The sequence below is a fragment of the Myotis nattereri genome, assembly GCF_964212035.1.
Source record: "Myotis nattereri genome assembly, chromosome: 7".
Lineage (NCBI taxonomy): Eukaryota > Metazoa > Chordata > Mammalia > Chiroptera > Vespertilionidae > Myotis > Myotis nattereri.
In genome coordinates, this window is record NC_138082.1 from 10,092,473 (window position 1) to 10,120,406 (window position 27,934).

General features: G+C 41.6%; 1 protein-coding gene across 2 annotated transcripts in view; it reads left to right on the top strand.

The window, feature by feature from the left end:
- The window catches only part of CDK15 (cyclin dependent kinase 15), a 68,317-nt gene that overhangs the window by 9,579 nt on the left and 30,804 nt on the right, over nt 1-27,934 (top strand). For both annotated transcript variants that reach the window (XM_081096082.1, XM_081096083.1), the window contains exons 5-10: nt 4,912-5,006; nt 5,745-5,807; nt 13,187-13,310; nt 14,907-15,027; nt 19,374-19,467; nt 25,716-25,779. In XM_081096082.1, the coding sequence (XP_080952208.1) occupies nt 4,912-5,006; nt 5,745-5,807; nt 13,187-13,310; nt 14,907-15,027; nt 19,374-19,467; nt 25,716-25,779 (561 nt within the window). The remainder of the gene's footprint in view (nt 1-4,911; nt 5,007-5,744; nt 5,808-13,186; nt 13,311-14,906; nt 15,028-19,373; nt 19,468-25,715; nt 25,780-27,934) is intronic.

Consider the following 27,934-nt stretch of genomic DNA (forward strand, 5'->3'; position numbering starts at 1 on the left):
AGGAGCCCATCAATGATTCTCTCTCATCATTGATGTTTCTCTCCCTCCCTCGCCTTTCCTCTCTGAGGTCAATAAAAGTGTTTTTTTAAAATAATAAACTAAAGCAGAACAGAGTAGAGTAACCTCAAAATTTCATGACCCATTGCACCTGCAAAGCATCCATTTTCAAAAAACTTGACTGAACCACAAACCCCAATGAAATTAACAAAACCAAGAAATTAAATATTCTCATATAATTGCAAGATAAAAATAACTTTTTTCCTAAATTATTAAATATCTTACATATATGAGAATTGAATTAAATTTGATGTAATGTTAAACCAGTCAGTCATCCTAAACACCTTTATGGACATTGAAAATAAAGAAAGAAATACTTTGCATTTTTTAAAACATGCTTAATAACTTTCCGTTGTGGGTCATTTTTCTTGATCTTTGGAGTTATGCTGTCTTTTTTTTCAGGTTTTCTCTTTTGGCTTTTCTGGGTGTTCTCATGATCATACCAAGTTAATATATGCAGAATTCTTACAACAATGCCTGGCATGTGGTAAATGCTCAATGAGTGTTAACTATCATCATCATCATCATCATCATCATCATCATCATAAAAGTATTTTGGAAGCCCTCAAAGAAATTCCATCGTGATCCCATTTGTCTGGAGCTTTAAAGACTCCCCGATTTATCTTTGTGTCTTTTCTTTGAAGAGAAACAAAAATTAGTAGACTCAGAATATGTGAATTATAAAAACAATAATTTTACAGGAATCAGGATGCTCTGGTTTTAAGACCTCTCCCTTCTCCCTCGGCTGCTTAGCATGCAGAAGACACCACATCCCACTGTGAAGTTTATGAGGCAGCCTTGAAATTAGAAGAAAGATCTTCCCTTTCTGGGTTTGAGGCCCACATATCTGAGGTTGTGGGCATTTTCGATTCCTCCGGGGGATGGACCAAACAATATACCAACACCATGAGATAAATGCTTTAAACATCATCTACTCTTTCATGTAAATTCCCTATTACTAGTCTTTAAAAGTCACAGTTGCCCTGTAAGTATTTCAGTAGTACTTGGATGTTAAAAAAAAAAAAAAAGCAGTAGTAGACACAGCCATAACACAACAGTCATAACCTAATGAGGAAGACAACTAAAAGAAACAAGAAATAAAAGCACCATCAGCCAAAACACCCTATTCCAACCAATTATAGGTATAGAAATGATATTAGGCAATGGTGACCACTGACTCAATAGTAAATATTTATTGAATGCTTACAATATAGCAGACGTTGTTGTAGATACTGAAGACACAGCCATAAGCACAAAAGTGCCTGCTCTTAACGGAGTTTATATTCCTAATGGTGGAAACGGACAATAAACAGATATATAATATGTCAGTATAACAAGTGCTACAATATGCCAGGAGTGATAAGTTCTATGAAGAAGGATAAGGCAGGGCACAGGGATGGAGATCACTGGGGTGGGAGTGTCAGGGAAGCCAAGACTTTGAGCAGAGACCTGAAGAAAGGGAGGGAGGAGGCATGCAGTGAGCTGAGACAAGAAGGTGACTGTGAAGACCCAGGGAGGAAATGTGTTTGGAAATGTCCAAGGAGTAGGTAGGAGGCCAATATGTCTAGAGCCAAGTGAGCAAGGATAGGGAGTGTGAGTTGACGAGGGCAGAAATTATCAAGAACTCTGTATGAAATAAAGATTTATAGTCACTGATATTAGCAGTGAGCCTCATCCTAAGCGAACATCAAACTTTGAACTTTTTAGCAAATGATAGTTTGGAGCCATTGTAATGAACAAAACATGCCATCATAATTTTAAAAATAAGCATCAGGAATTTTAGTAACATCATATTTAAGCGAGACTAAATTTCGTATTAAAAATAAATTTAAATATCTTTACAATATTCTTAGTAATTTCAGCTTTACCATATCCATTTAAAATCGAATTTTGGTGCATGTTTTGTAATATTGGGGGGGGGGGCATAGAGAGAGAAAATGAACATAATTTGCAAATAAAAATACACATAAAATACCAGCACGTTTAACTGATGGTTAGAAGTCATTGTAAGTATGGAAGGTGTTGGAAACTCTAGCAGAAACAGATATAAACAAAATTTTTAAAAATTTAAATTACAATTGGATGCAATAAATACAATATTATATTAGTTTCAGGTATACAACATAGTGATTAGACATTTACATAACTTATAAAATGATCACCCCAATAAGTTCAGCTTCCATATCTGACACCACACATAGTTAACACAGTATTATTGGCTACGTTCTATTTACTGTACTTTACATTCCCATGACTGGAATAATAACTGGCAGCTTGCACACCTTAATCCTTTCTCCTTTTCACCCAACCCCCCTCCCATCTGGCAACCATCATAATGTTCTCTGTATCTATGAGTTGACATAAACAAAATTTTAATTTATTAACCTGGGAGTGGGGATTTAGTGGGGCTCAAGGTAGAAGGGAGGGCCAAGTACCTGTTGGCTGGGATATTAATTCTAATTTGCAACCGTGTGATGCTTGACATTTGCCAGGGACCCGCGCATGGAATCTGGTTCCATCCTCATGTCAATCCTATGAAGTCAGGTTGGGGAAGGCGTTATCTCTTTTTCACAAGGAGTGAACTGAGACTTGGGTTGAGATACTGCCCCGAGCTCACTTGGCTAGAAAGTGGCAGGATCCATAGGAGGGCTCCTGGCTCCACAGTCAGCTCTCCATTAAGACACTCAATAAATATACTTGATAAATTAAGTGCTTAGTCTTGGCTGAGCGTTGTACCGGGTGGTGTGGCGGCATCTGAAAGAGAAAGTCACTCCCGCTATTCGCATACAGCCTTCAGTCTGGGACTAGGGATATTAAGCAGATACCTGTAAGACTGTACATGTACAAAGCAATGGACGTGTAAGAGTGAAGTAATACATTTAGCTCATAAGGATTTGGGGGGGCAAACAGTAAAGTTATACTATTCATCAGTAGAGCAAGGTAGGGTTAATGGACAGAGCAGGGCTCCTTGGGTGGTAAGAGGTTGCCAGCTCAAACTAAGGTGAGCAAAGAAGGAAATTTGCTGGCTCGGAGGCCTGGAAACTACACACTAGCAGGGAGCCTATGATGTCACCAGGAGTCCAGGCCTGTCCATCCCCAACACTGTTTTTCTCTGCCTTAGTTTTATTCCCAGGTGTGGGAAGCTGGCCAGGGCAGCTCCTGGTTAAAGCTCAGCTTTCACAGTGGAGACGAAAGCACTTCTGTCCTCATGACACTGGCAAAGTGGGGCTCTCCCACGCTAGGGCTTTGTACCTGTCTCTGAGCCCATCACTGTGGCCAACGGGTGGCTGTGCTCTGATTGGACGGGCCGGGGTCACAAGCCCAGTCTTGGGTAGGGGTGGGTCAGCCCCACCGAATAGCAGGCGCTGAGTAGGGAAGGGGTTGCTTCCCCAGAGGAAAATGGAGGGACCCCCACTGGAAGCGGGAATGGCTGCCAGAGTTGCATTACAATGGGAAAGGGCCACTGAAGGAAGTAATGTTCCAAAATTTGAAGGGAGCATTTGAGCTTGTTGCCAATCTTACAGAATTCCGGAGGAAAGCTGTTGCCCGAGATTCATGATATACGGGCATCCCTGCAGAGCATGGCTTTGAGTTTTTATTTTTCCTTCCCCTTAAGTGTGAAGGACACTGTTTCTTCATATGGGGATACTCTGAGTTGAGACTCATCCCTTTTTTGTGCCTTTTCTGCCCTCTTCCCTTCTGTTTTATCTCTGAAACCACCAAAGACACAGCCTTTTAAACCCCCTGCCAGGAGCGGGCTGGGAGAGGTTAATAGGGGGAAAGGGAGGACCTATGGCAGTGATGGCGAACCTTTTGAGCTCGGCGTGTCAGCATTTTGAAAATCCCTAACTCAACTCTGGTGCCGTGTCACATATAGAAATTTTTTTATATTTGCAACCATAGTAAAACAAAGACTTATATTTTTGATATTTATTTTATATATTTAAATGCCATTTAACAAAGAAAAATCAACCAAAACAATGAGTTCGCGTGTCACCTCTGACACGCATGTCATAGGTTTGCCATCACTGACCTATGGAATACTTTCAACAATAAATATTTAAATAACTAAATAAAGAACCCCCCAGCCAGGCACTCGCTGACCTTTCGTGGTGACTTTTCCATTAAGGCTCCTCTTACTGACCAAATAACAACCTGATATTGAAGCTGCAAAAAGACAGTCCTCAGCCCTCCCCACGCACGCCTCTGGGCTCCCAAGTTTGGCTCTGTCCCCTTTTCAAGTTTGCATTTTCTCCTTCCACAGAGTTTGCAATTCTCCCCTTAAGAAGTCCCCTCCGCTGTTTATTATGGTTTAACCATTTTTCACCCCATGCTCTTATACCTGCCTTCTCCCAGTCCCACCCAGCATCCCTACTGAGCCCCCGTGGGACTTTGAATTTTAGAAAATGATTATGTGTTGCAAAGTCCTGCTCTAGAAGGCGGGCCACTCCATTTCCTGCCCCCCCACCCTCTCGTTCCCCCGCCCCATGGCCTTATCTCTCAGGCCTCCTCTCCTAGGACTCTGAAGCAAAGATGATAAGATCCCCAGAGGAAAGCATTTGCAAAGTGCTCTGAGTGCTTTGATGAAATTGATTGGGTAAATGGAAACATATTTCTTTTCAAACTGCTTTAGCCTATTAAAAAAGTAAGGTATGCAAATGCAATGACTCACCATTTAACAAATCATGAAGGTACTTTGTCATTTTAAATATTATTTCACAAGAGATATGTCCAGCAATAAAAAACCAGAACTGCTTGCTTTGAAATGTTTAAAAAAATAAATACTGCTTGATATCTTTAAAGCAGGGCTTTCAAGATCGTTGATTGAGTTAACATTTTGTTGAATTTTTCTAGCTTCTCTTTTGAAGGGTCTGAAACATGCCAATATTGTGCTCCTGCATGACATAATCCACACCAAAGAGACACTGACATTCGTTTTCGAATACATGGTGAGTTGCCCCAGCATTTTACAAAGCATGAGGGAAAAGCCTGGCGCTTGCATAATGAATCTGTTAATATTTTATGGCATGATAAAATTTTCATTACAATGTGGAAAGTGTCATGGAAATTTTCATTATTACGATTAACAGAGCCTATTGTTCTTATGCTTATTCTTGAATCTTGCCTCTTTGCCCATTATATTTGCTGTCTCTTTCCCCTCACCAGCAGTAATTCATAAGAATTTTGAGTTTGCCTCCTAAATAAAACATTTACACCTTTAAAAAAAAATCTATTTTTAACCACCAGCTGAGCAGAGCCCAACATGTTTCATTGATAATGAAGATATAAACCCCAAGGTTTTAAAACATTGTATATAAGTTTACTAAAGAATAACTCACTGTAGTATTTCTGAGAGGGAAAACTATTCAAATATTAGCAGGAAGAAATCATACGGTATGTGTACTTGACTTGCCTCCGAGAAGAGTGGAAACTCCCTGTGTCATTGTGTTCGGGGACAGTCATTTATGTAAATAGAGCATCTTGTTGTGCCGGGAAACAGCAGCCAGTTAGAAAGACACACTGGGTTTGACCTCAGCAGTGGGGTCTCAGAAAACCTGGCTGTGTGCCTTCTGCCCCTTATTCTCAAAAACCTGAACTTTGTACGACCTCTGGCAGTCAAATGTACGGTCTGCTGTAGGGCACTGTGCAAGCACCACTAACAACAGTCTCTCCACCGTTTCCTGTAGCACACGGACCTGGCCCAGTACATGTCCCAGCACCCGGGAGGGCTGCACCCTCACAACGTCAGGGTGAGTGCTGCGAGGGGCAGGCCTCTCTGGCTCGCCCACCACAGGAGAATTTTGAAACAGGCTGACAGTGCAAAGCAAAGTCCCAGGACACAAAATAAGAAGATGGCCATCATTAATATATTCTAGAGAAAAGTTAAAAAAAGAAAAGAAAAAAAAAAGAAAGTTGTCCTTCTAGATATGGAGCAATGTTTAGTGGTTTTCTGGACAGCCTAACCTTGTCAGTCATTGCTATCATTGCAAATGTGTGCCTAGAAGCATAAGCCAATTAAAAGCATTGCACTGAGAAAAACAAGTGGAGGTAGGCCATCTTTTATAAAATAAATACCTTTTTCATGGCAAACTGCTGTGCTCGGTGATAAAGTTTGTGTTGTGTTTATAGTTCCTACTAGAACTAGCCAACAAACCACCTGTGTTGGATCCTGATCAGTTACCCTTTTGCCTGTCCAATCAGGTCCTTTTATCTATGGAGCCAGCTTCCATTTTTCCCCAGTCATTAGAATAGAAATAATAATGACCTCTTAACAGATGTAATTCTACTTGTGTTATAAATCATTTGTATTTTATACTTTTCATTCTCTAAAGTTTTATTGGCATTTAATGAATTAACCCTAGACACATGAGATTTGCATATGTATTCATTCATTTAACTAATAATTTATGTATTAATTTATTCATTCAAGAAATACTTATTGAGGTCTTAGTACTATATTAAGTTCTGAGGTTTTACTAATGAATAAGTTGTATTTCTGACTTTCAGTGTGCTTAAAGCCCATTAAGATAATGTGGACTTAAATGGGCAGGGAGAAGCAAAGTGACAAGGCTATGGCTGTGTTAATAGGAATATTATGAGACTCTTGATAAGGTGCTTAATCTCCTCTTAGAGGCAAGGGGGGAAAGGTTGAGGGGAGAGGAGTTGAGAGGAATGAAGAAATCTTAATAGCTATTGGAGAATGGGGTAGAGAACTAACTAGGGAAACCAGGAAAGTCTAGGAGTGTATTAAATATTGTAATGAGAATGAAAATCATTAAGTTATCTGCATGTTCATGGGATTGTTTTTTAAATGGCAGTGCTGCCATAGCCGGCATTGCTCAGTGGATAGAGCATCAGCCCTGAGGACTGAAGGGTCCTAGATTTGATTCCGGTCAAGGGCATATATGTGATTTGCAGGCTGGATCCCTGGCCTTGGTCAGAGGCACATGTGGGAGGCAACCAATCGATGTGTCTCTCTCACATCAATGTTTCTCTCTCTCTTTCTCTCCCCCTTCCTTCCACTCTAAAAGTCAATGGAAAAATATCCTCAGGTGAAGATTAACAAACAAACAAACAAACAAACAAATAAATAAATAAATGGCAGTGCTTAGCCATTTGAATAGAGCAGTGGTTCTCAACCTTCCTAATGCCGCGACCCTTTAATACAGTTCCTCATGTTGTGGTGACCCCCAACCATAAAATTATTTTCATTGCTACTTCATAACTGTAATTTTGCTACTGTTATGAATCGTCATGTAAATATCTGATATGCAGGATGTCTTTTCATTGTTACAAATTGAACGTAATTAAAGCATAGTGATTAATCACAAAAACAATATATAATTATATATGTGTTTTCCGATGGTCTTAGGCGACCCCTGTGAAAGGGTTGTTCGACCCTCAAAGGAGTCGCGACCCACAGATTGAGAACCGCTGGAATAGAGGAACAGAGAAAGTAGACAGTTTATTGATTCAGATTTGGGGTTTTGCCAGATAAGTGAGAGGAAAAGACCGTTTGGCAAGAGAATTGAAGAGAATGTCAAAAGGTTAAGCTGGTGGCCAGTGGCTTCTAAACTGAGGGAAGAAGTGAAGATAGACAGGGTGCTGAAAGCTAGGTAGAAAGCAGAAGAGTCAAGAAACTAGACTAGATGTGTTGATTACATAGAAAAACGATTGCAGGAAAAATAACGGTGAGAAAGATTTTTCAGGCTTATGTGACTCACATATAAGACACTGTGCTAAATGCTTCAGAGGAAAAAAAGACATGGCAGATGGATTCCGGCCCTCAAGACACTTACATCCAAAAACAAGATAAAAGAAATACACACCAATACTATTACATGGCATTTGTGAATAATGCCAAGTAAGAAATAAGACCTAGTTTGTAGATGTGTAAAGAAGTAGAATATATTTTCTCATTTTAAGAGGCTTCATTCAAGCCAGAACTCAAAACATACCTTCATTTTAAGAGGCCGAAATAGGGGAAGAGGTTACAGAAAGGAGGAACGTGTTCACCAAAGGTACAGAGCAGGGAAATAGAGGATGTATTCAAGGAAGAGGATCCCAGAATCATGGACTGTTAGGGCGATGGGGCCGACAGTGGTTTTCAGTTTTCGGGTTTTGACCCATTAGTGGGTTATGAAATCAATGTGGGAATTAGCAACCAACATTTTTTTTTAAAATATATTTTATTGATTTTTTACAGAGAGGAAGGGAGAGAGATAGAGAGTTAGAAACATCGATGAGAGAGAAACATCGATCAGCTGCCTCCTGCACATCTCCTACTGGAGATATGCCCGCAACCCAGGTACATGCCCTTGACCGGAATCGAACCTGGGACCTTTCAGTCCGCAGGCCGACGCTCTATCCACTGAGCCAAACCAGTTTCGGCAGCAACCAACACTTTAAAAAATGAAATGAAATGGGTAAGAAGAGAATAGAAAATGTTTTGTGCAACTTTTGTTCTAGTTGAAACTGTACTTATATCTGGATATGGATGTAAATACTGGGTACATATATATTTGGTCGCAATACAAATAATGCTTTAAAAACACTGGGCTGATCTAACTTTTTTGTTTTGCAGAATTGGAATCTAAGATTTGAGAGGACAAATATTTTGCCAGAGGTTATAGAACCAGCCTTTGCCATAGCTAAATATGATTCTTGGTTAGGATGCTTTTCCACTACTGCCATATTGCACCTCTGGTCCTGTTGGCCTGACATGTAGAATATATTAGTGAAGTGGGGTACAAAAGTCTGGGGAAATTGATTGGGTAGGTGGCCGAGAGCCTCACTTCCTAAGATGTGGACTCTATTCCTTAGGCATTAGAATTATTAAAGGGGGTTGAGTTGAGAGAGCATGACATGATCAGAAGAAAATTTATGTAACTGTGGTCTGTGGGATGGATTAAAGAGAGGAGACTGGAGTCAGAAATTCCAGTTAGGAGTTTATTGATGTGGTCTAGCCCAGTGCTTCTCAAACTTCAGTGAGCAGATGAATGACTTGGGGCTCTGATCCAGGCAGCCTACGGTGAGCCTGAGCTACTGTTTCTAACATGATCCTGGGGGATGTGGATGCTGCTGGTCAAGGAACAAACTTTGAATAGCAAGGATCTAGGTAAGAAGTAATAAAGGCCTAAATTATGGTAGTGAAGGTGAGAATGGAAAGGAATGTGAAAAATGAAAACAATGAAGAGTTCATCCAGGACATGAAGAGGGAGAGGGTGGGGCCAAACATGACTGATTTTGAGTTTGATTGACCAGAAGAATTATAGCTCTATTACTAGAAATAGAAGAAGTTGATTTGGAGAAGAGGAGGAGTCCTATCTTAGGTGGAATGAGCTCCTAGTTGAGGTTAGGGTTAAGGTTGTGTGTGTATATATATATAGAGAGGGGGGGGGGGGTGGGGAGAAAAGAGGAATGTGGATCTTAGAGGGAAATAGTGAGTTAAGTTTTGGGCATTTTGAGTTTGATGTGATTATAGGATGTCCAAGTGAACTTCAGATTATTCGGGTCTAAAGTTCAAGAGAGAGTCTGAGTTGGAGATAAAGATTTTGAAATCTGCAGAGTACAGTTGTTAATTGAGTCAGTTAGTAGATAAGATGGCTAGGGGGAGTATGTGGAGTGATAAGAGAAGGTCCAGGATGGAGCCCTAAGGAATTTAAATATATTAGAGATCAGTAGAGGAAGTGGATAGAACCCATAAAAAAAGAGGCTTCAGAGAAGTAGGAGAAAAATTATAAGATTGTGTTACCAAGGAAGAGCTTCAGGAAGGTCAACAGTTCCAAATGCTGCAAAGAGAAGGAATGAGAGGGATCCATTGGATTTCCATAGCGAAAGGCATTGGTGACCATGGTAAAACAACAACACCTAATGAATGACATGATCAAAATAGTTGCTTATGATGGCAAGACCTACTGTGTTATCATGGAGTGAGGGGCTGGAGCTGCCTGGAGAAGCAGACCACTGGAGGTCAGCTTGCCATGTTCACATGGGCACTGATGTCAAGGGAGCAACAGCTGTGATCTCGAGAGAATGATGCAGGGTGGTCGGTGTGTGGATGACAGTGACAAGGGGAGTAGAGGAAGATGTAGCTGGATGGCAAGAAAGTCTAAGCAACAGGGGTTTTTTCTTAAGGGTAGAGAAGGAATGGTTTTGAAGTGGGAGTGAGGAGTCAGGAGGCAGCTGACCCCACCCCCCTGTGATCAGATGTCTGAGTGAGCTGTAGAAAAGCAGCATCCACCTACGAACTCTATAAAGGAGCAGTGAGCTCAAGGTCCCATTGAAGGAAAGGAGCCGGAAGAAAACCCATCAGAGGTTGCGTTGTAGAGAGTTTTTAATCCAGGATTGAGACGTGAAGAGTGAGCAGTGAAAAGGTTTGGGAGAGGAAGGAACCATGGATTACATGAAAGGAAGCACAGAGCAATACAGAGATGAGCTTATGGGAGGGAAAAGGAATAGTCCGAGAGGCTTATATTTTGAGTAGTGACCACAGAAGACATGGTGGGAACCGCCTGGGATTTAACAAACCCCAGGGATCCCTGGTGAGTGGAGCACTCGGGCTTCCCTGCAGGACTTGGCTGACTCATCTGATTGTGTTTTGAGGGATTCCCGCCCAGATGGCAGTAGCCCAAACGAATTACATTTTGTTCCCAAGAGCCTCACTGTGTTGGAAACAGAACTCACCCCTGAGGTACAGGAAGCCTCTCTGGAAAGAGTCACCCACGATCTGGCATGATGTGGACTGAGAAAAAGCACCATCCGATTGGGTCATTATCGGTGAAGCTTCGGCAGGGTTGAGGGAAGACTCCGGGCTGGAAAGGATTGAAGAGTGAGTGGGTGGTGAGCTTCGTCAGCACACGCTGCCGCTTGGAGAAGGGTGGCTGTGGGACCCCATGCCTGACCACCACGGGTGCTTTACTGTGTACACAAGCTTGCAGACAGAGACGTGGAACCAAGGAGGAAGGACTGAGAGCGAGAAGGTGGGAGGTGGGTGTGACTAATTCGTGAGAACAGCCTCTCCTTGGGACATGAAAGGCACGTCAGCCGGGCCTCCCTCGGAGAAGCTCTGCGGCTGACTCAGCCCGCCCACTCCCTTTCCCTGTCATGTGTTGACTTTCTGTCTTTTCTCTGGCTTCCCAGGCTGGTGTAGTGGAGTCAGGCACGTCTGAATTTGAGCTGTGGCCCTGACTCTTTCTAGACATGTTTTCAAAGTTTCCTATTTTTCTTACCTGTGAAGTGAGGGCAAGCATACCTTCCTCACAGGGGTGTATTGGGGATTGATTACAAAAGGTGACAGGCATTCCATAAACGATATTTTCCCTTTCTTCCTTCTTCTGTCTCTCCCTCGCGGATCTCCATCTTTCTGTCTTCTGTCGCTCACCTGTCTCCATCCCCCTCTCTCCTATACTGTCCCATTGAAAAACATCGACTGTGGCAACGTATCTTTCAGCTGGGATTTCAGTTGGATTTTTTTTTATATTGTCTTTTCCATAAATATTATAACCAATTGAAAGGTTTAAATGATGGTATAAGAATTTTGTGTTTCGGTAGCGTAGTGGTTTGATGAGTGGAAAAGTAAATAGTGTGTGTATTTGAAGCACGAAGAAGATGAAGCCTTGGGAAGATTCATAGGACCAGTGAACATTTGAAGTAGGAGTCTCAAGAAGTGTTTTTTTTTTTAATATATATATTTTTATTGATTTCAGAGAGGAAGAGAGACAGATAGAAACATCAATGGTGAGAGGGAATCAATGATCGGCTGCCTCCTGCACACCCCACACTGGGGAGCAAGCCCGCAACCCGGGCACGTGCCCCCGACCAGAATCGAGCCTGGGACCCTTCAGTCTGGAGGTCAACTCTATCCCCTGAGGAAAACTGGCTAGGGCTCAAGAAATTGTTAACATTCCTACATGGCTTATGAAACTGATGTGGGATCTGCATCGCACCTACACGGCCGCAGCGTGCTGTGGTAGGTAACCCCCCCAAGGCTCCGGCTTTGGTCAGACCAGGCTGCTCATGAACTTGGCTCCAGTGTGTCCAAGTCATTGTGAGATCAGTACAGGTCCCAGCATCTCTGCAGTTCCTACTTTCCAAGGTGTGGTGGGAAAGTGGATTCAGCCACACAGCTCTGTGTCTGCTATTTTGCCTGCGTCCACAGGAAGCCCGGGGCTCGTCCTTTCTTTTCTAAACTGTCAGAACATGTTTGCAGTTGGCATTGGTCTTTGTAAACACTAATTGTTGGTATTTGAATTCTCAATTGCCAGGGGCGCTGGAAAATAGCAAAAGACACTTGGAAAACGGAGCATTCTTTTCCCCCTTAAACTTCTATAATGGTGGGGATCTAAAAATGTCTGGTTACTGTGTCTTATAACCATGTGCAACATTTAAAATTTGGGGCCCTGAATGTATTTTTTCTGTTGTTTCCCTTTCCTTCTTCTTTCTTCTCTCTGCTATTTATTCCTCAGTCTCTTGATTTTTTTTTTTTTGGGGGGGGGGGCGTCTAATTTCTTTTGGTCTCTCTTCCCTCTTAATCTCTACTGTATATTTCCCTTATTTTCAACTTTCAACCTAAGACTTTAAAAATAGGTTTAAAAAGATAATGGTCCCTTTCTTTCCTTTTACTATCTAAGGATACGTTTCCCAGTCTGGTCTCCTTGTGTTGTGTTTTTAAAAGGCTTTCATATCAGAGAGCTTGGGAAATGTAAGCAGTTGTAAACCTTAGAATATCATTTCCAGGTCAACTTTGATCTTACATGCCAAGTTTGTCGGTGGGGAAAAAAAATTTAAATCTCTCAAATCTAAATCAATAACTAGTGTTCCAAGGGAAACTTCAAAGTTTCACTCTAGATTTTAAGGAAGGGTAATTCCTTCAATACCAAAGACATGAGATGTCAGGGAAACCCAGAATCCCTTTGTTTAGGACATCGTCTACTTACTTGTACTCTCTCCCCCCTCTGAATAGAAAATCTCCTTTTTTTTTCCTTTTCTTTTCTTTCTTTCTTTTTTTTTTTTTTTATCTCTCAAGAGACACTTTTACTATATTCTACGGATGACTGTTTTTGATTTAGAGGAGAAATCCACACATACTGGCTCCAATCTGTTTAGATAAGGTGTTCATTCCTTCCAGCTTTTCATGTTCCAACTTTTGCGGGGCCTGGCGTACATCCACCACCAACACGTTCTTCACAGGGACCTGAAACCTCAGAACATTCTCATCAGTCACCTGGGAGAGCTCAAGCTGGCTGACTTTGGTAAGCTGCCCCTCGAGTCTCTTTCTGGGCTGTGAACAATGATGCTTTTGTGTACACGTGTTTAAAGCATCGACGAGTCCTGGCCTTTGAAAACTTGAGGCTCAGGGAGAGCGATGCTTTGTGAGGATATCAAACTACCCTATAGGAAGTGAGAGGCAAGACATGGAGAGATTGGCAGCTCTCTAGGATCATATCAAGCTCCAGTCTGGTCAGATCCTAAAACTTGGGAACCCCTACTAGTCTACTGCCTTTTTTGATATAGAGACATTTGTAGAGTGAACTGTACTTGGTAGGTTTCTGTAAGTCTGGGTGGAGAGACAGATTCTATCAGAGTAGATTGAAGATATCCCAGAACAACAGGATCAAGCCCCAGATTGTCGAATAGACTCTTCCTGCAATGAAGGCTCTTTGTATCTATATAGGTGAGGCTTTTATTTCCACCAAAGTGATGCTGATTTCTCCTGAGCATTACTGTATCTTTCCATTTGAGCACTTATCACAGTTTATAATCACACACACACACACACACACACACACACACACACACACTCATTTGTGTGACAATTTTGACTCTTCCACTAGACTATGGGCATTATGATGGCCTTATGATGGCAGCCTGGGTCCATTTTTGCTTAATGTTGTATCCCTAGTGCCTGGCACCATAGTAAGTGCTCAACAAATATTAGTTGAAGAGCTGGTTCCGTATGAACTGAGGAGCCGCTCTTCCCTGGTTGCCAGATGTCAGATAGTTGTACTGTCGCTGCAGCACTTTATTCTGAGATAGTAGCTTTCATCCGGGTATGTACGTAAACATTTAACAGACATTCATTTATCCAAGCCCCACACAGTGACTCATCTATTGAGTATTCTTCTGGCTGTAGATCTTGTGGTTCTGTGAGATCAGTGGCTGGTTGACAAAGTGCTCTCATTGTGTAGGGGAGCCCTTGTAAATGACTCATCTAAGGTCCTACCAAACTAACCAATTTGGATTAGCAACCCCCACCCTTTATCTAACTGGGGATTCCTGGACTGCAGAAATGGAGGGCGGCCGTATTAGTTATGAAGTGAGTTCTGTCGCTGTTATAGAGACCCAGAATTACAGAGGCAGAAACATGCTAGAAGCTTACTTACTCTCACATAATCGTCTGAGCTGAGCAGTCAGAACGTGTAAGGTGGCACCCCGGTGCGTGGTGCACCCTCCTTCTGTCTGTGGCCCCCTGTCCCCAGGGTGTTGCCCCAGGTGCATATTTCAAGATGGCTGCCACCTCCTTCTTATTACAGCCGGGAGGAGGGAGATCTGGAAGCTCACACATCACTCCTGTTTGTATTGTGCAGGCAAGATTTAGTCACTCATTACACTTAGCTGCCAGGAAGGCCACATCTAGCTGCAAAGTCGGCCAAACTTTGAGAAATGGACTTGATGAAGAAGTGCACAAGGATTAAGATAGTTGAGTAGCTTTATTAAAAGCACCCAGAGAGTGTGTGTTATTTTTAAATATTGTTTACTCAGCCAGCTAAACCCTCCCTGGTAGAATGTGTCACTGTGGCTCTCCAGATCCCAGATCAATGAGTTCTGTGCTTCTCCCCTTTGGTCAGGTCTTGCTCGGGCCAAGTCCATTCCTAGCCAGACATACTCTTCAGAAGTTGTGACCCTCTGGTACCGCCCTCCTGATGCCTTGCTGGGAGCCACTGAATATTCCTCTGAACTGGACATATGGTAAGAGCTAGTGGCCCCCAAAATAGGAGTTACCCTACCCTTGAGGGTTACTTTATCATCTGTACTATATTTTAAATAATAATTCTAATGATAATCACATTTGTCTACAGAAACATAAAGTGCTTTCAAATACCTCTCTCATTTGATTTTTCCAATCATTCTACAAGTTTTTACAGTTAAAGAAACTGAGACTCAGATCAGTCTTGCCCAACGCATCTGAATCCTATATTCTATCATGCCTCACCTCCTAGCTCTTCTCGTCAATCCTTTGTCTTTTCTCCTTGTCCTCAGAGAAACACACACACACACACACACACACACACACACACACACACACACTCATCTGTACATGCATGCTCACACATGTCCAAACATAGTTCAGAGCCTGATGGCAAAAGCATAATGACCAAGAATCAGGAGACCTGATTTTTACGCCAATTCTACTTCTAATCAGTTTCTCTGGATTCTGTTATCTTGAAAAAGCCATGTATCCTCTTTATGTCTATGTTTCTCTATTTTTAAAATGAGGGTAACAAACTCTCCCCTAGAGGGGTTAAATGGGATTGTAGTTCAAGTGTAAGAACAAGATAGATGGTGTCAAGTAGAAGCACGTTGTTGGGGAGGCTCTTGGATTAAAGGGATGTGGTGATGAGTGTGGGCTCTCAGGCACTCCTCCTTCCTAGGCAGTGGTGTTATGTTATCTAGCCCTTATTCCTGAACTATCTCAGGCATGTGGGGGCCACAGTCATAGGCACCTCCTAAAAGGTAAAAAAATACATGGACTTCTTTCAAGACCTTAGAAGGTCATATATAAACGGTAGGCCCTGTTTTTTTTTTAAAAAATCAATAATGGATTAAAAGCATTAGACATTATCCTAAAAGGCTAAACTAAGCTTTAGACTTCCCAAGGAATTGAGAAAGGTTGCAGAAATTTCCCCCAGTGTATCTGGAGCATTGATTTCCTAATCCCCGGTGCCAGCACACACAGAGAAGGGTTAGGGCAGGTGGAGACCATTGGATGGTATTCACCAGCTCAGTTTCTGAGTTGGCTTATCTCATAGTTGACCATTGCTAGCAACCAAAATGATTTTAAACCATTTGACAGTTTTCCATTACTTCTAGTCTTCTCCAGTTACTGTTTTTAAATTTTACCTTTTATAGGGTGTCCCAAAATTCACGCAAGATTTGAATTTTGCGTGAGCATTAACAACAACAAAAAATAAAAGCCTAATTTTACTTGGTTTATTGAATCTGATTCTAATATCTGTTGCCCTTTGATTTCAATCCCTTCAATTTGATAAGCATTACCAAGTACCAATTATGGCCCTGGAGCAGGGACAATGAAGACCAATGAAGACCATGGCTTTGCGTATGTGCAAGCAAAGCCGTGGAGGCCATTTACCCGATGTGCTATTCCATACATAATCCTCTACTGTATACTTTATGAATCAATAAAACATTTACAATTTTTAATTGTAAACCTGTGTTTTCTATCAAAATTACTTCTTGCATGAATTTTGGGACACCTTATATATCTGTTGCTTTAAAGATAAGAAGCAAAAAAGAATGTGGATATTTAAAGACAAGCTAATGAGAAGCTTTAAAATGACAATAGTTCTAAAAATTTGACTCAAGACACTACTGACCAGATTCTTTGTTAATCCTCACCTGAGGATACTTTTTCCATTGATTTTTTTAGAGAGAGTGGAAGGAGGGGATGAGATAGAGAGAGAGTACATGCCCTTGATCAGAATCAAACCCAGAACCCTTCAGTCCACAGGCCAACGCTCTATCCACTGAGCCAAACCAGCTAGAGCTAACCAGATTCTTAAGTTACATTTGTCTGATCAAAGATGTTTTAACACATATCAAGATGTCTCCTAGACATGAAAAATCATTAAAAAGTAAATATGTGGCTATTATATCCAAATTGACTTTTTAAAAATTGGGGATGAAAACAACCTGTTGTTTGAGGGGGAAGAAATCTGCTTGCAAACCTCAATCTGGTAGCTTTTATTCACATACGTACAAAAGTCTAAGAATAAGCCAGTTGATTATTTAAAATGCAAACCCAATATTAGCTTATGAAAACAGTCTATATTTCTTTAGAAATAATAAAATACAGTTAGATTTTAATTTAATGTATATATTAAATTATATATTAAATATATATATATATATATAGTGTCCAAAAATTCACGCAAGATTTGAATTTTGCGTGAGCATTAACAACAACAACAACAAAAAATAAAAGCCTAATTTTACTTGGTTTATTGAATCAGATTCTAATATCTGTTGCCCTTTGATTTCAATCCCTTCAATTTGATAAGCATTACCGAGTACCAATTATGGCCCAGGAGCAGGGACAATGGAGACCAATGAAGACCATGGCTTTGCGTATGTGCCGGCAAAGCCGTGGAGGCCATTTATCCGATGTGCTATTCCATACATAATCCTCTACTGCATACTTTATGAATCAATAAAAAATTTACAATTTTTAATTATAAACCTGTGTTTTCTATCAAAATTACTTCTTGCGTGAATTTTGGGGGGAAATATATATATATATATATATATATATATATATATATATATATATATATATATATATATCTGTCTCTAAACCAGACACAGGATAAAAATTATTCTTAAACTTGTTTATCAAGAAATCGTCTGCCTTGGCTGGTGTGGTTCAGTTGGGTAGAACATGATCCTGCACACCCCAGGGTTCGATTCCCCAACAGGTTTGACCCCAGAGAGGATGTGCTCGTGAGGCAACTGATTGCTCATTTCTCTCACAATGATGTTTCTCTGTTTCTCAAGTCAATAAAAACATATCCTTGGGTGAGGATTAAAAAAAAGAAGAAGAAAAAGAATTCTGCTTTCTCCTACCCAAGTTAAAGTAAATTAAATAGCGTGTGTCTACAGTCAGATGGAAAAAGTAAAAATTTATCACATGGGATAAATACATATGAATAATATTAAAGACCATATTTAATATGAATCTTTAATAATATGATGATTTGTAATAAAATGCTTTACTTATATATCCTTTATCATGCCAGGCCAAAAAATGTCAAGCTGGTTCAGGGAGTTTGCAGAAGTGTGTGTTATGGGAAAGGGATTTGGAGCCAAAGTATTGGGCCATGGGGAGAATCTCTGTAATCTGTCCACTGAGCCGTTTTTATCACCCAGAGACTATAAGAAGAAAAGTGTGCATTATTAGCCAAATAAATCATACTTCTTGCTCTCTCTCAACAACGACTCTCTCATTTGACTACATAGGAAAGGAAACATGTTTCACCCCATTTAACCTATTTTCGGGTGCACACTCTTGCTGCACCTTAAATCAGCATGCGGCTTACAGTCAGCAGCATCTGACCGTAGCCATCAGCCCGGCTGCACTGTAGTTGCCATTGCACATGTGTGAACATCAAATCTGCCAGCGTCAGGCCTCGCAGCATGAGTGTCAGCGACTAGGAAGAATCTTGCTGACAGAAGAGCTCCCCCTCCCCCCACCTCCCTCCCCCAAGAACCAAACGGTTGTGGAAAGAGAGTGAATCAGACGTGTTTAGCAACATTCTTTACGCAGGAGTCACCTCTGTAAAAAGGCGGCATAGAAGTGGGCTATGTAACTGCAGGGTCAGCTCGGGAGCCCAGCACCAGTGACTGTTCGTTCTTGAATGGATTATTTTAAGACATGCTGTGTCATCAAACTCCTGATGTCGAGGGCGATACCATGGATAAACATAGACATCAAAGGGTCTGAGTCAAGTGCTGAATGTGGAAAAAAGTTTCAGGAACACCTAAACCTATGTCTTTCACTTGATGTCCCAGTTTTTGCCTGTACAAGTACGACCTATGATGAAATAATCTGTCTAATTAAGTGTATAGCGGCCCTTTCGATAGGTATAAAGGCCACATTCTGAGCATGTCGTAGTTTAACTCACAGGTGTTTTGTTTCTTAATAGCACACACAGTAGTGGTGCCTCTTACAATGACAGCAGCTTAGGTTCAGTGGAAGAGAGCGTTCAGTTTGGAGGTTTAGAACTTTCCCCTCCTCTCATAAAATGGACAGTTAATGAGCTTGAAGGAGCCAGAATGTTTGCTCCCTATACTGTGTTCCTAAATGCTGGTTGCATTCCAGTTTAACAAAAAGCTGCAGGCTGCTCTTATTTTTTTGGTTGACAAAGGGACTTTTATTTTTTTGCCCAAGATTTTATAATAGCATGTGGCCTCTATTTAACTGTCCCCAAAATATTTCCTGGGAGGAGAAATGCTAGTAGTTCCATTTTGCAGGTCTGGTTTCCTTGAAACGGTCTGTTGACTCTTATTTCTTTTGCTAGGGGTGCCGGCTGCATCTTTATTGAAATGTTCCAGGGTCAACCTTTGTTTCCTGGGGTTACCAGCATCTTTGAACAGCTGGAGAAGATCTGGGAGGTAAGAGAAGAATTCCTCTTAGGAAGAAGAAATATCTGCGTTTCAAACTTTAAATCAAATTTGCCTTTGAGACGAATGATGCAGCCCATCTGCTTTGAGATATGAAGCTCCATCTCAAGGTCATGGAGACTGTGGTATTTGCAACAGTATAAGTACCTTGGGAACGAGTGTCCAGAAACCCCTGTTGTCCTGTAACATCCCATGAATCCACCTGCGCCCTATTACTATAGACTCGGTTTCTTGGGGCGATTTCTGCCGTTCCTACTTAAGCACATTTCTGCCTGACCACCCCCAGCTCGAATTCTACTCTATGTCTGGCCCTGAATCTTTGTCAGCTGAAGACAAGGCACTAAATTGTCATAGAACTCCAATGGAAACGAAGGCCGAGCATGTTCGTGTGAGAGAAATACAGTATTTATCATGTTCTTCCAAAACCAAATGCCTAAGATGTTAAGGTGCTTTTGCGTGTGTGGTTCCATTTCTTTTATTCTTAAGTTTATTTTTAATTATGATTTACATTCCATATTATTTTGTATTAGTTTCAGGTGTACAGCATAGTGGTTAGACAATCATATACTTTATAAAGTGATTTTCCTGGTATTTCCAGTACCCACCCAGCACCATACATGGTTATTGCAATATTATTGACTACATTTCCTGTGCTGCACTTTACATCTCCATAACTCTCTTGTAGCTACCAATTTGTACTTCTTAATCCCTTCACCTTTGTCACCCAGTTCCCCCAAACTCCTCCCCTTTGGCAACTATCAGCCTGTTCTCTGTGTCTCTGAGTCTGTTTCAATTTTGTTTGGTCTTTAGACTCCACATACAAGTGAAATCATATGGTATTTGTGTTTCTCTGACTGATTTATGTCACGTAGCATAATACCCTCTAGGTTCATCCATGCTGTCATAAATGGTAAGATGTTATTCTTTTATATAGCCAAGTAATATTTCATTGCCTATCCATTCTCTATTGATAGACCCTTGGGCTGCTTCCATATCTTTTTTAAACATTTATCTTTATTGTTGAAAGTATTACAGATGTCCCTTTTTTTCCTCCCATTGACGGCTCCACCACGCCCTCCCAGGCCTTCATCTCACTATTGTCTGTGTCTATGGGTTATGCATATATACAGATAATCTCTCCCCACCCACCACCCACCCCTGCCTTCCCTCTGAGATTCTGTTCCATTCTTCTTTGTCTCTGGATCTATTTTGCTTCCATATCTTGGCTATTGTAAATAACACTGCAGTGAACATAGGGGTGCATGTATTCTTTCAAATTAGTGTTTTGAGTTTCTTTGGATATGTACCCAGAAGTGGAATCACTGAGTCATAAGGCAGTTCCATTTTCACTTTTTTGAAGAACCTCCATGCTGTTTTTCATAGTGGCTGCACCAATCTGCAATCCCACCAATAGTGCATGAGGTTTCCCTTTTCTCCACATGCTTGCCAAACGTTGTTTGTTGATTTTCTGATGATACCCATTCTGACAGGTGTGAGGTGATATCTCATTGTGTGTTTCTTAAATATATTTTTATTGATTTCTGAGAGGAAGGGAGCGGGAGAGGGAGAGAAACATCAATGATTAGAGGAAATCATTGATTGGCTGCCTCCTGCACGCCCCCTACTGGGGACCAAGCCCACAATCCGGGCATTTGCTCTGACCAGGAATCAAACTGTGACCGCCTGGTTCATAGGTCAACGCTCAACCACTGAGCCATACTGGCCGTACTAGAAATGATCTTTAATACACACCTAAAGGTGCAGAAAACTTTAGGGAACACTGGGGAAAGGGGAAAATAATTAGTTGCCAGTTCTGGAAAGTTATTGTCTCACCTCGATGAAGAAATTCTATGCCAGTCTCGTGCTAGAAATTCATGACCCAGAAGACACTGTCTTCTGGCTAAAATAAAATGTGCTTTGAGAAATTAAGACATCTTATAGAGATTAATTACTGCCATTAAAATTTTCTTTTTAATATATGGGGGCTATTATGGAGCAACAGAGGAAATATTGATTTTTTTTTCTCTCCAAGCTCCCCTGCAAGACCGATAAATGCTATTTCTCTCCAAACAGCATCACTGGTGCCAAAACATCCTCTAAGCTGGAGGCAGCTTAACATAATAATAGCTTTAAAGCCTTAAAACCAGGGTTTGAATTCTAGTGACTTTTTAGCTAAACAAATGTGGGCAGGCTGTGTAGCTCCTCTGAGCTTCAGTTTGCTCACTTGTTAAATGGGGCTGGCGGTCATGACTTCCTAGCCTTCTGTCAGAATTCCATAAGGTCAGATGCATAGCAAGTTTCCTGCGCCAAAAGTGCTCAAGAAATATCTGCTGCCTTTCCCTGTCGGATAAATTATTATTGGAGAGATGTTTCAATCACCTAAGTGCGGGAAAGCCTTTCCTGATATACAACCTTGTTGTTCTTCTGTGTGGTCTTACTTCTTGTCCACAATAGAGGAAGTACTTAGATATCACAGAACAGAAAGAATGGGCTAGATATTTCCCAGGACCCGATGGCTCTCTAGTTATTGGTTCAAGTTTCCAGGACTGGCCTCGCTGACTGACACTGGCCATCTGAAGATGTGTCTGGTAATTCAGTAAGTGAAAGAATTTGCACTTGAACCTGGACATTAAGTACCAAAACAAACATGTCTTAACAGCAAAAACAAACATGTCTTGACAAATGGTTCCTCCCCAGAAAGCCATGTTCATGTCTACCATTGTCTTTATCACACTGCAGTCAACCAACGGGACTTTATTTTGACATTTATGACAACTCATTGCAAATTTAAAACAAGTGACCATATTAGAAATACCACTGGCCTGCAGTCAGAAGACGTGAGTTCGGAACCGAGCTCTAACTTCAAGTTATAAGGGAGAGCAACTCACATCACTGACCTCCCTGGGTTTCCAGCGTCATACATGTTACAGAGGCTCCTCAACCTATGACAGGTTACCTCCCCATAAACCCATCATAAGCTGAAAATGTCATAAATCAAACCATAGTAAGTCCGGGACCACTTGTATTTGATTTTCTGATTCCATGAAGTTGTGACTTCTTTGAACAAGAAGAATCTTGTAGCTCCCATCATTTAAAATCATAATATTCTTCTCTGTTTATCTGATTCCACCACCCACCCAGGTAGTTTTTATCGAGTTTGTCAACTTGCATAGCTCATTGTTGACTTTTGATCTGTACTGACCAAGGATACAGTTCCATAGTGCCTCACCATACTTTGTGAGCAGCAGGAGGTCAGATTCATTATGTCTCATTCCTTCCTGGTCCTGTCGAAGGAGGGCAATGGTTTTGTCATCATTGACATTTATCCCAGCTGTAGCTCCACACTCTGAGGACAAAGTGGAAAAGTCACCCCATTCAGCAGTGTGTTGTCTTTCTGCTACTACATCTCAGGCGGGTTAGAAACGTAAACATTACAAATAGTTCCTGAACTTATGTTTTACTAAATATGGTCTACCCAAATGAGAATAGGAAATCCATTTCCAGTCTACGAGAGTGGATGTAGGAATGGCTTCTTTGAAAGCAACGTGTCCATTCTAAATCTCCCTGTCTCTACACACAACCTTCCTCTACATTTATCCTGAGGTCTCACTCTTAGGAATAAAGACATTATGAGAAGTCCTGAATTTTTCTTTTACCATCTTTCTGAAGTGTGCGTGCGTGTGTGTGTGTGTGTGTGTGTGTGTGTGTGTGTGTGTTCACATCTGAATAGCTGTCACTGGCTTTCTGGGACCTAATTCTTTCAATAAGCAGTTTTAGCAAATAATCCCAGCTGTGGTTCTAAAATCAGAATAAAACAAACTATGCAGACCTTGAATCCATTAATCAAAATGCCTTCAGTTTCCATTCCAACAAAGGCAGAAAACAGCCCCTGCAGCCCACTGTTTTCAAATATAGCACTCGCTAGCTGCCTTTTTAGGAGCCTTCAGGGAGGGCGTAAATCAACAATGTTTGGTTTTCAGTTTCCCAGACTGAAGTGGAGATTTAGTAATTTCCTCAAGTGAAAACAAATTTAATAACTTTCAAATAGAAACTCAGCATCAAATTTCCAAATAAAGGATATTGAATTTTGTTTAAACGTTTAAAATCTCAAGCTTACAGCTTTTAACATAATAAACATTATTGGTATCTATTTTGCTGATTTAATTAAACATAATACAAAATAACCATTCTGGTAACTTTCGCCTCAGAAAAATATGGATGTGGTCGTTACTTATTTCCCTTATTGCTTTCTCTTCATTATCTTTGCTTTCTTTTCATTGTACTTTGCCCGTTAACAGAAGATGTATGGCTATCTGCGAGTCACACCCACTGGTTTACGTTCACCTCTGTGCCATAAGCATCCAATGCACATGATGGTAGGTTAAAAATGAGGAATTAGCTTCCCATCCTCCTGCCCACTCCTACAAAAGTAGAAGTAGTCCAGTTGGTTTTTCACAATGGATTCAGGACCTTTAGCGCTCCTTGGGCTCAGGTGGTTGATAGGAGACGCCTGTAATCCTCCCAGTAGCTTTTCAGCTTGTTTAGGGAATGGATCAAAGAAAGAAGATTTTGCTATGTGGTGTGATTTTTCATTCTATGAGGGAAAATAGCACTTTGGTGTCTTTTGTTCGAGGACAAGCTTAACAGGCACCACAAAATGTACTTTCCTGCCAGAGTCCTGGTCAGCAAGCCGGTGGGTATTAAGGTTCTGGATTCCTCATTGATGATCATCAGCCACTTGTTGGGCAGTTGACTTCTTACTGTCTCTGTCCAGCATTTTACAAATGGATTCTGTAGCCTCTTTCTATAAGAAATGCTTCTAAGAAGAATTATATTGTAATGGTGTAATAAAAGCTATTAGTATTTTACTAACATTTTATAAAAAACAGTGTTATTCTAGCTCCCAGATATAACTAACATTGGGCTTTTATGATTATCTTTTTTTAAAAAATGATAAGGCGATACCTGTAAGGAAACTCAGAAACATCACCATCCCAAATCTGAAATGTTTTGTCGTTGTATTCCCAAGGACTGTTATTTTCCCATTAATTCAAAACTAGAGCTTTAATTTGGTAAGCCAAAGTACAAAGGAGGTTTTCTTTAGTGATGTTGTTACTATTACTACCCACCAGTTAAAATCCAAATACCAGACTCCAAGCTGTTGGGCCACAGGAAACGCAAGCAAATGAGATGAATTTGGTAGAAAGGGCTGGGGTTGGGCTGGGGATCATTTTTAGCCAACATTCCACTGCCTCAAGGTCAGCAATCTGAACCCTTTTAATTGGAGCGCACTGTGGAACAGCTGAACGCCGGGCTGGGGCATAATGTAGGCTGTCCACGCCTCCCGTTGGATATATATATAGTTCTCTAATGTAAGGCAAAGGGGCATCCCTCCTGCTTCTTTATATCCCAGCTCCCAACATAGCATCCTAATGTATGTTGGTCCTGCAATAGATATTTAATGATGAGGATATGACTTCAAGCAAGGCTGTATGATCTGCTTCAGAACAAGTGAGTTAGTGGAGACACAAGCTCAGGGCCTGTATTAGGATTCTCCAGAGAAACAAAGCCAATAGGATATCTAGAGATCTATAAGAGGAGATCTATTATTGGAATTGGCTTATGCAGTCATGGAAGCTGAAATATGCCACTTGCAAACTGGAGAACCAGGAAAGCCAGTGGTTCTGCTATAATTTAGTCCGAGGCCAAGGACCCGAGAACTGCGGGGGCTGCCGGTGATAAATCTGAGTCTGAAGACCCGAGAGCCAGGGGCACTGATGTCTGAGGGCAGGAGAAATCGGACATCCCAGCTCAAGAAGAGAGAGATCATGCCCTTCCTCCACCTTTTTGTTCCTCTTGGAGCCCTCAATGGGTTGGATGATGCTTCCCAGGTGGGTGAGGACGGGCCTCTACTCAGTCCACTGATTCAAATGCTAATCTCTTCTTGAAACATCTCACAGGCACACCCAGAAAAGATGTTTTACCAGCTATCTGGGTGTCCCTTGCCCCAATCAAGTTCACCCATAAAATTAACCATAACAGGACCACAGGAATATACTAGTTTTGTCCATACAGCTACAAATAGGGAAACACAAAAGTTTCTTTCTTGGATACATCAGCTGGTGTAATGTGACCTACGCCCGTCTAATTCTTGCCTGATCCGTCCTTCATGTCTTCACACCTGCTCCATCCGCCTCACATCTCCCCTAACTTTTCTGTCTTTCTTTGGCTTTACGTAGGTGTTGGGAGTCCCTACTGAGGACACGTGGCCTGGAGTTTCCAAACTACCTAACTACAATCCAGGTAACATTTGATTTGAGCTTTGGAATGCGCTGGGAATTAGCAGTGTGAGAGATTTAGGTACACAGTGTGTTCTATTGTTGTTAACTTAACAGGGAAGATAGGTCTAGACAAATTTTTAGGTTCTTGAATTCCCTGACTAATCCTTTTACGAGGAGGACACTGAAATAGTAGTTAAGGTTAGATTAGTTCTCAAGCTCTGTAAACCACAAGTAGCAAACCGAATGAGCATTTGAAATGACTGTTACTGTGGATTCCACATCCATTTCCAAATACACAAGTGCCAAAGGAAGCAACTACAAAGATAGTGTCACTTTTGAGCCCAGGGCTGTCATGGATTTCTATGCTTCTACAACAGAGGGGGAGTAGAAACTCATTTGGCTCATTAGGCCTTGGGCAGGACAGCTAAGATGTGTCTAGATTGTACAAGAGTTTACCAATTGGTCATTTTCTGTCATGTATTTGGTCCTCCAAGACTAGCTCCTAGGGTGGATATGGAAGTGTTAGAAGTGTTGTCCACGGGGGAGGTCTGTGAGGAATGGTCCCAAGACTATGGCAGAGGGGACAGATTAACCAGTTGTCATATCAAAGATGTAGAGACAGAAGGGCAGAGCCAAGCGGTGAGCTATAGGATGGAGGGATGTATCCGATGCTGGAGGAGCAAGAATGGCACATGAGAGATGGACTCCTGCTGCCAGGATGGAAGGAGAGGTAGATATGCACAGAGAAGGACAGGTTAGGGTGAATGTGGCTCAAGTCACATTTTCTCGTCTTCATAGCCTTACAGTGCCCCATGACTAAAAATGGATTTTTTTTTTTCAAACTGTTGTCACTGTGAACATTGGTATGAGCTTATCCTGCAAGAGCTTCCTGAGAGCAAGACGCTGGAGAGGGATGGAAAGGGTGGTTAAAGAGAAAAACACTGGACAATGGAGGCTAGGGATGGTTTTCTTTCTTTCTGCAGCATCTACTATTTTTGCTCAAACAGCTATCCATGGGGATCAGAGATCTTGAATAACTAGGATTACGGAAACCTTATAGCAAGCTAAAGACAAACCATGAAGTCACTTCAGCTTTATGTGAATGGCCGTAGGCATTGCTAAATGGCTTTAGGGCCACTCACACACAGGTTACCATTTCTAACCATTTTGCTAGTTTGGCACCTGAGAAAAATGCTGCCGTCTGGCCACAGGGCCTTGCCTTTGGTCTGAGATAGAGAGAAAAAACAACAGGCTTCTCGCGGAGGCCGGGACCCAGGCTGCAATAGGTCCTCTCTCCTGTTGCCATGGTTTCTAGGAGAGTCTGGCTTTCGTCTTTTCCGACCCTGCCCATACCTCTCTTCACCCCGCCTAGACGCTCTCCTCCAGGTGAAAATGGGACCCCACCCCCACCCCCAGTTTTCTGCCATGGGTGCAGGCTGAAGTTTAGGGTCACAGATGGGTTGTAGAAAACAACTTGGGTAATGTTGATACAAAGCTGCCACAGTGAGCATCTGATGTTTCCCCAAACTTCAAACATTTGGGTTTCAGGTTGGTTCAGGCAATAAACAGTTTCTCAGTACAGAAGGCCTTGTTGAGAACAACAATGATAGGAACTTGGCCAAATGCTCCCCTGCCAGATTCTGGACTAAATAAGGTAACTGGGGTTCCAATAAAACAGCGAGAAATATGTGACATCTTTCATTTTGCTGTCGTTTCAAAGTCATGTGCAATTTTTTTTATTTCTGGAGAGAAATCTCCAGATTCAGCATCAGTGGGGTTCAGACTTTGCATTGTTTTTCTAGGAAGCGTTCAGTGTAATTCAGATGAGCCCAACCATTTTAAGCACCGACTCTCTGCTGTGCTGGGTGCTGGGTTCGTTCTTGGCTGTTTAAGAGCGTGGGTTTGTATTTACTCGTCCAGCTCTCCTTCTGAGGGGCAGGGTGCTCATGTGTGAGCCCTGTGTCCATGGGCTTGAGCAGTGAGTGGCTGTGGGCAGAGCTTGTGGAAGGACGAGAGTTATAGCCTTAGCCACAGCCAAGATATAAACCCCTATCTGTACATCTTAACAGTCCAGCTTCTCTTGGGTCTGGGATCAATACCATCAATGACTCAATCATAAGGACTATGTTTTAAAGGGGTCATCCACCTCTGTGTTCCAGGAACACCCCCTCTGTGAA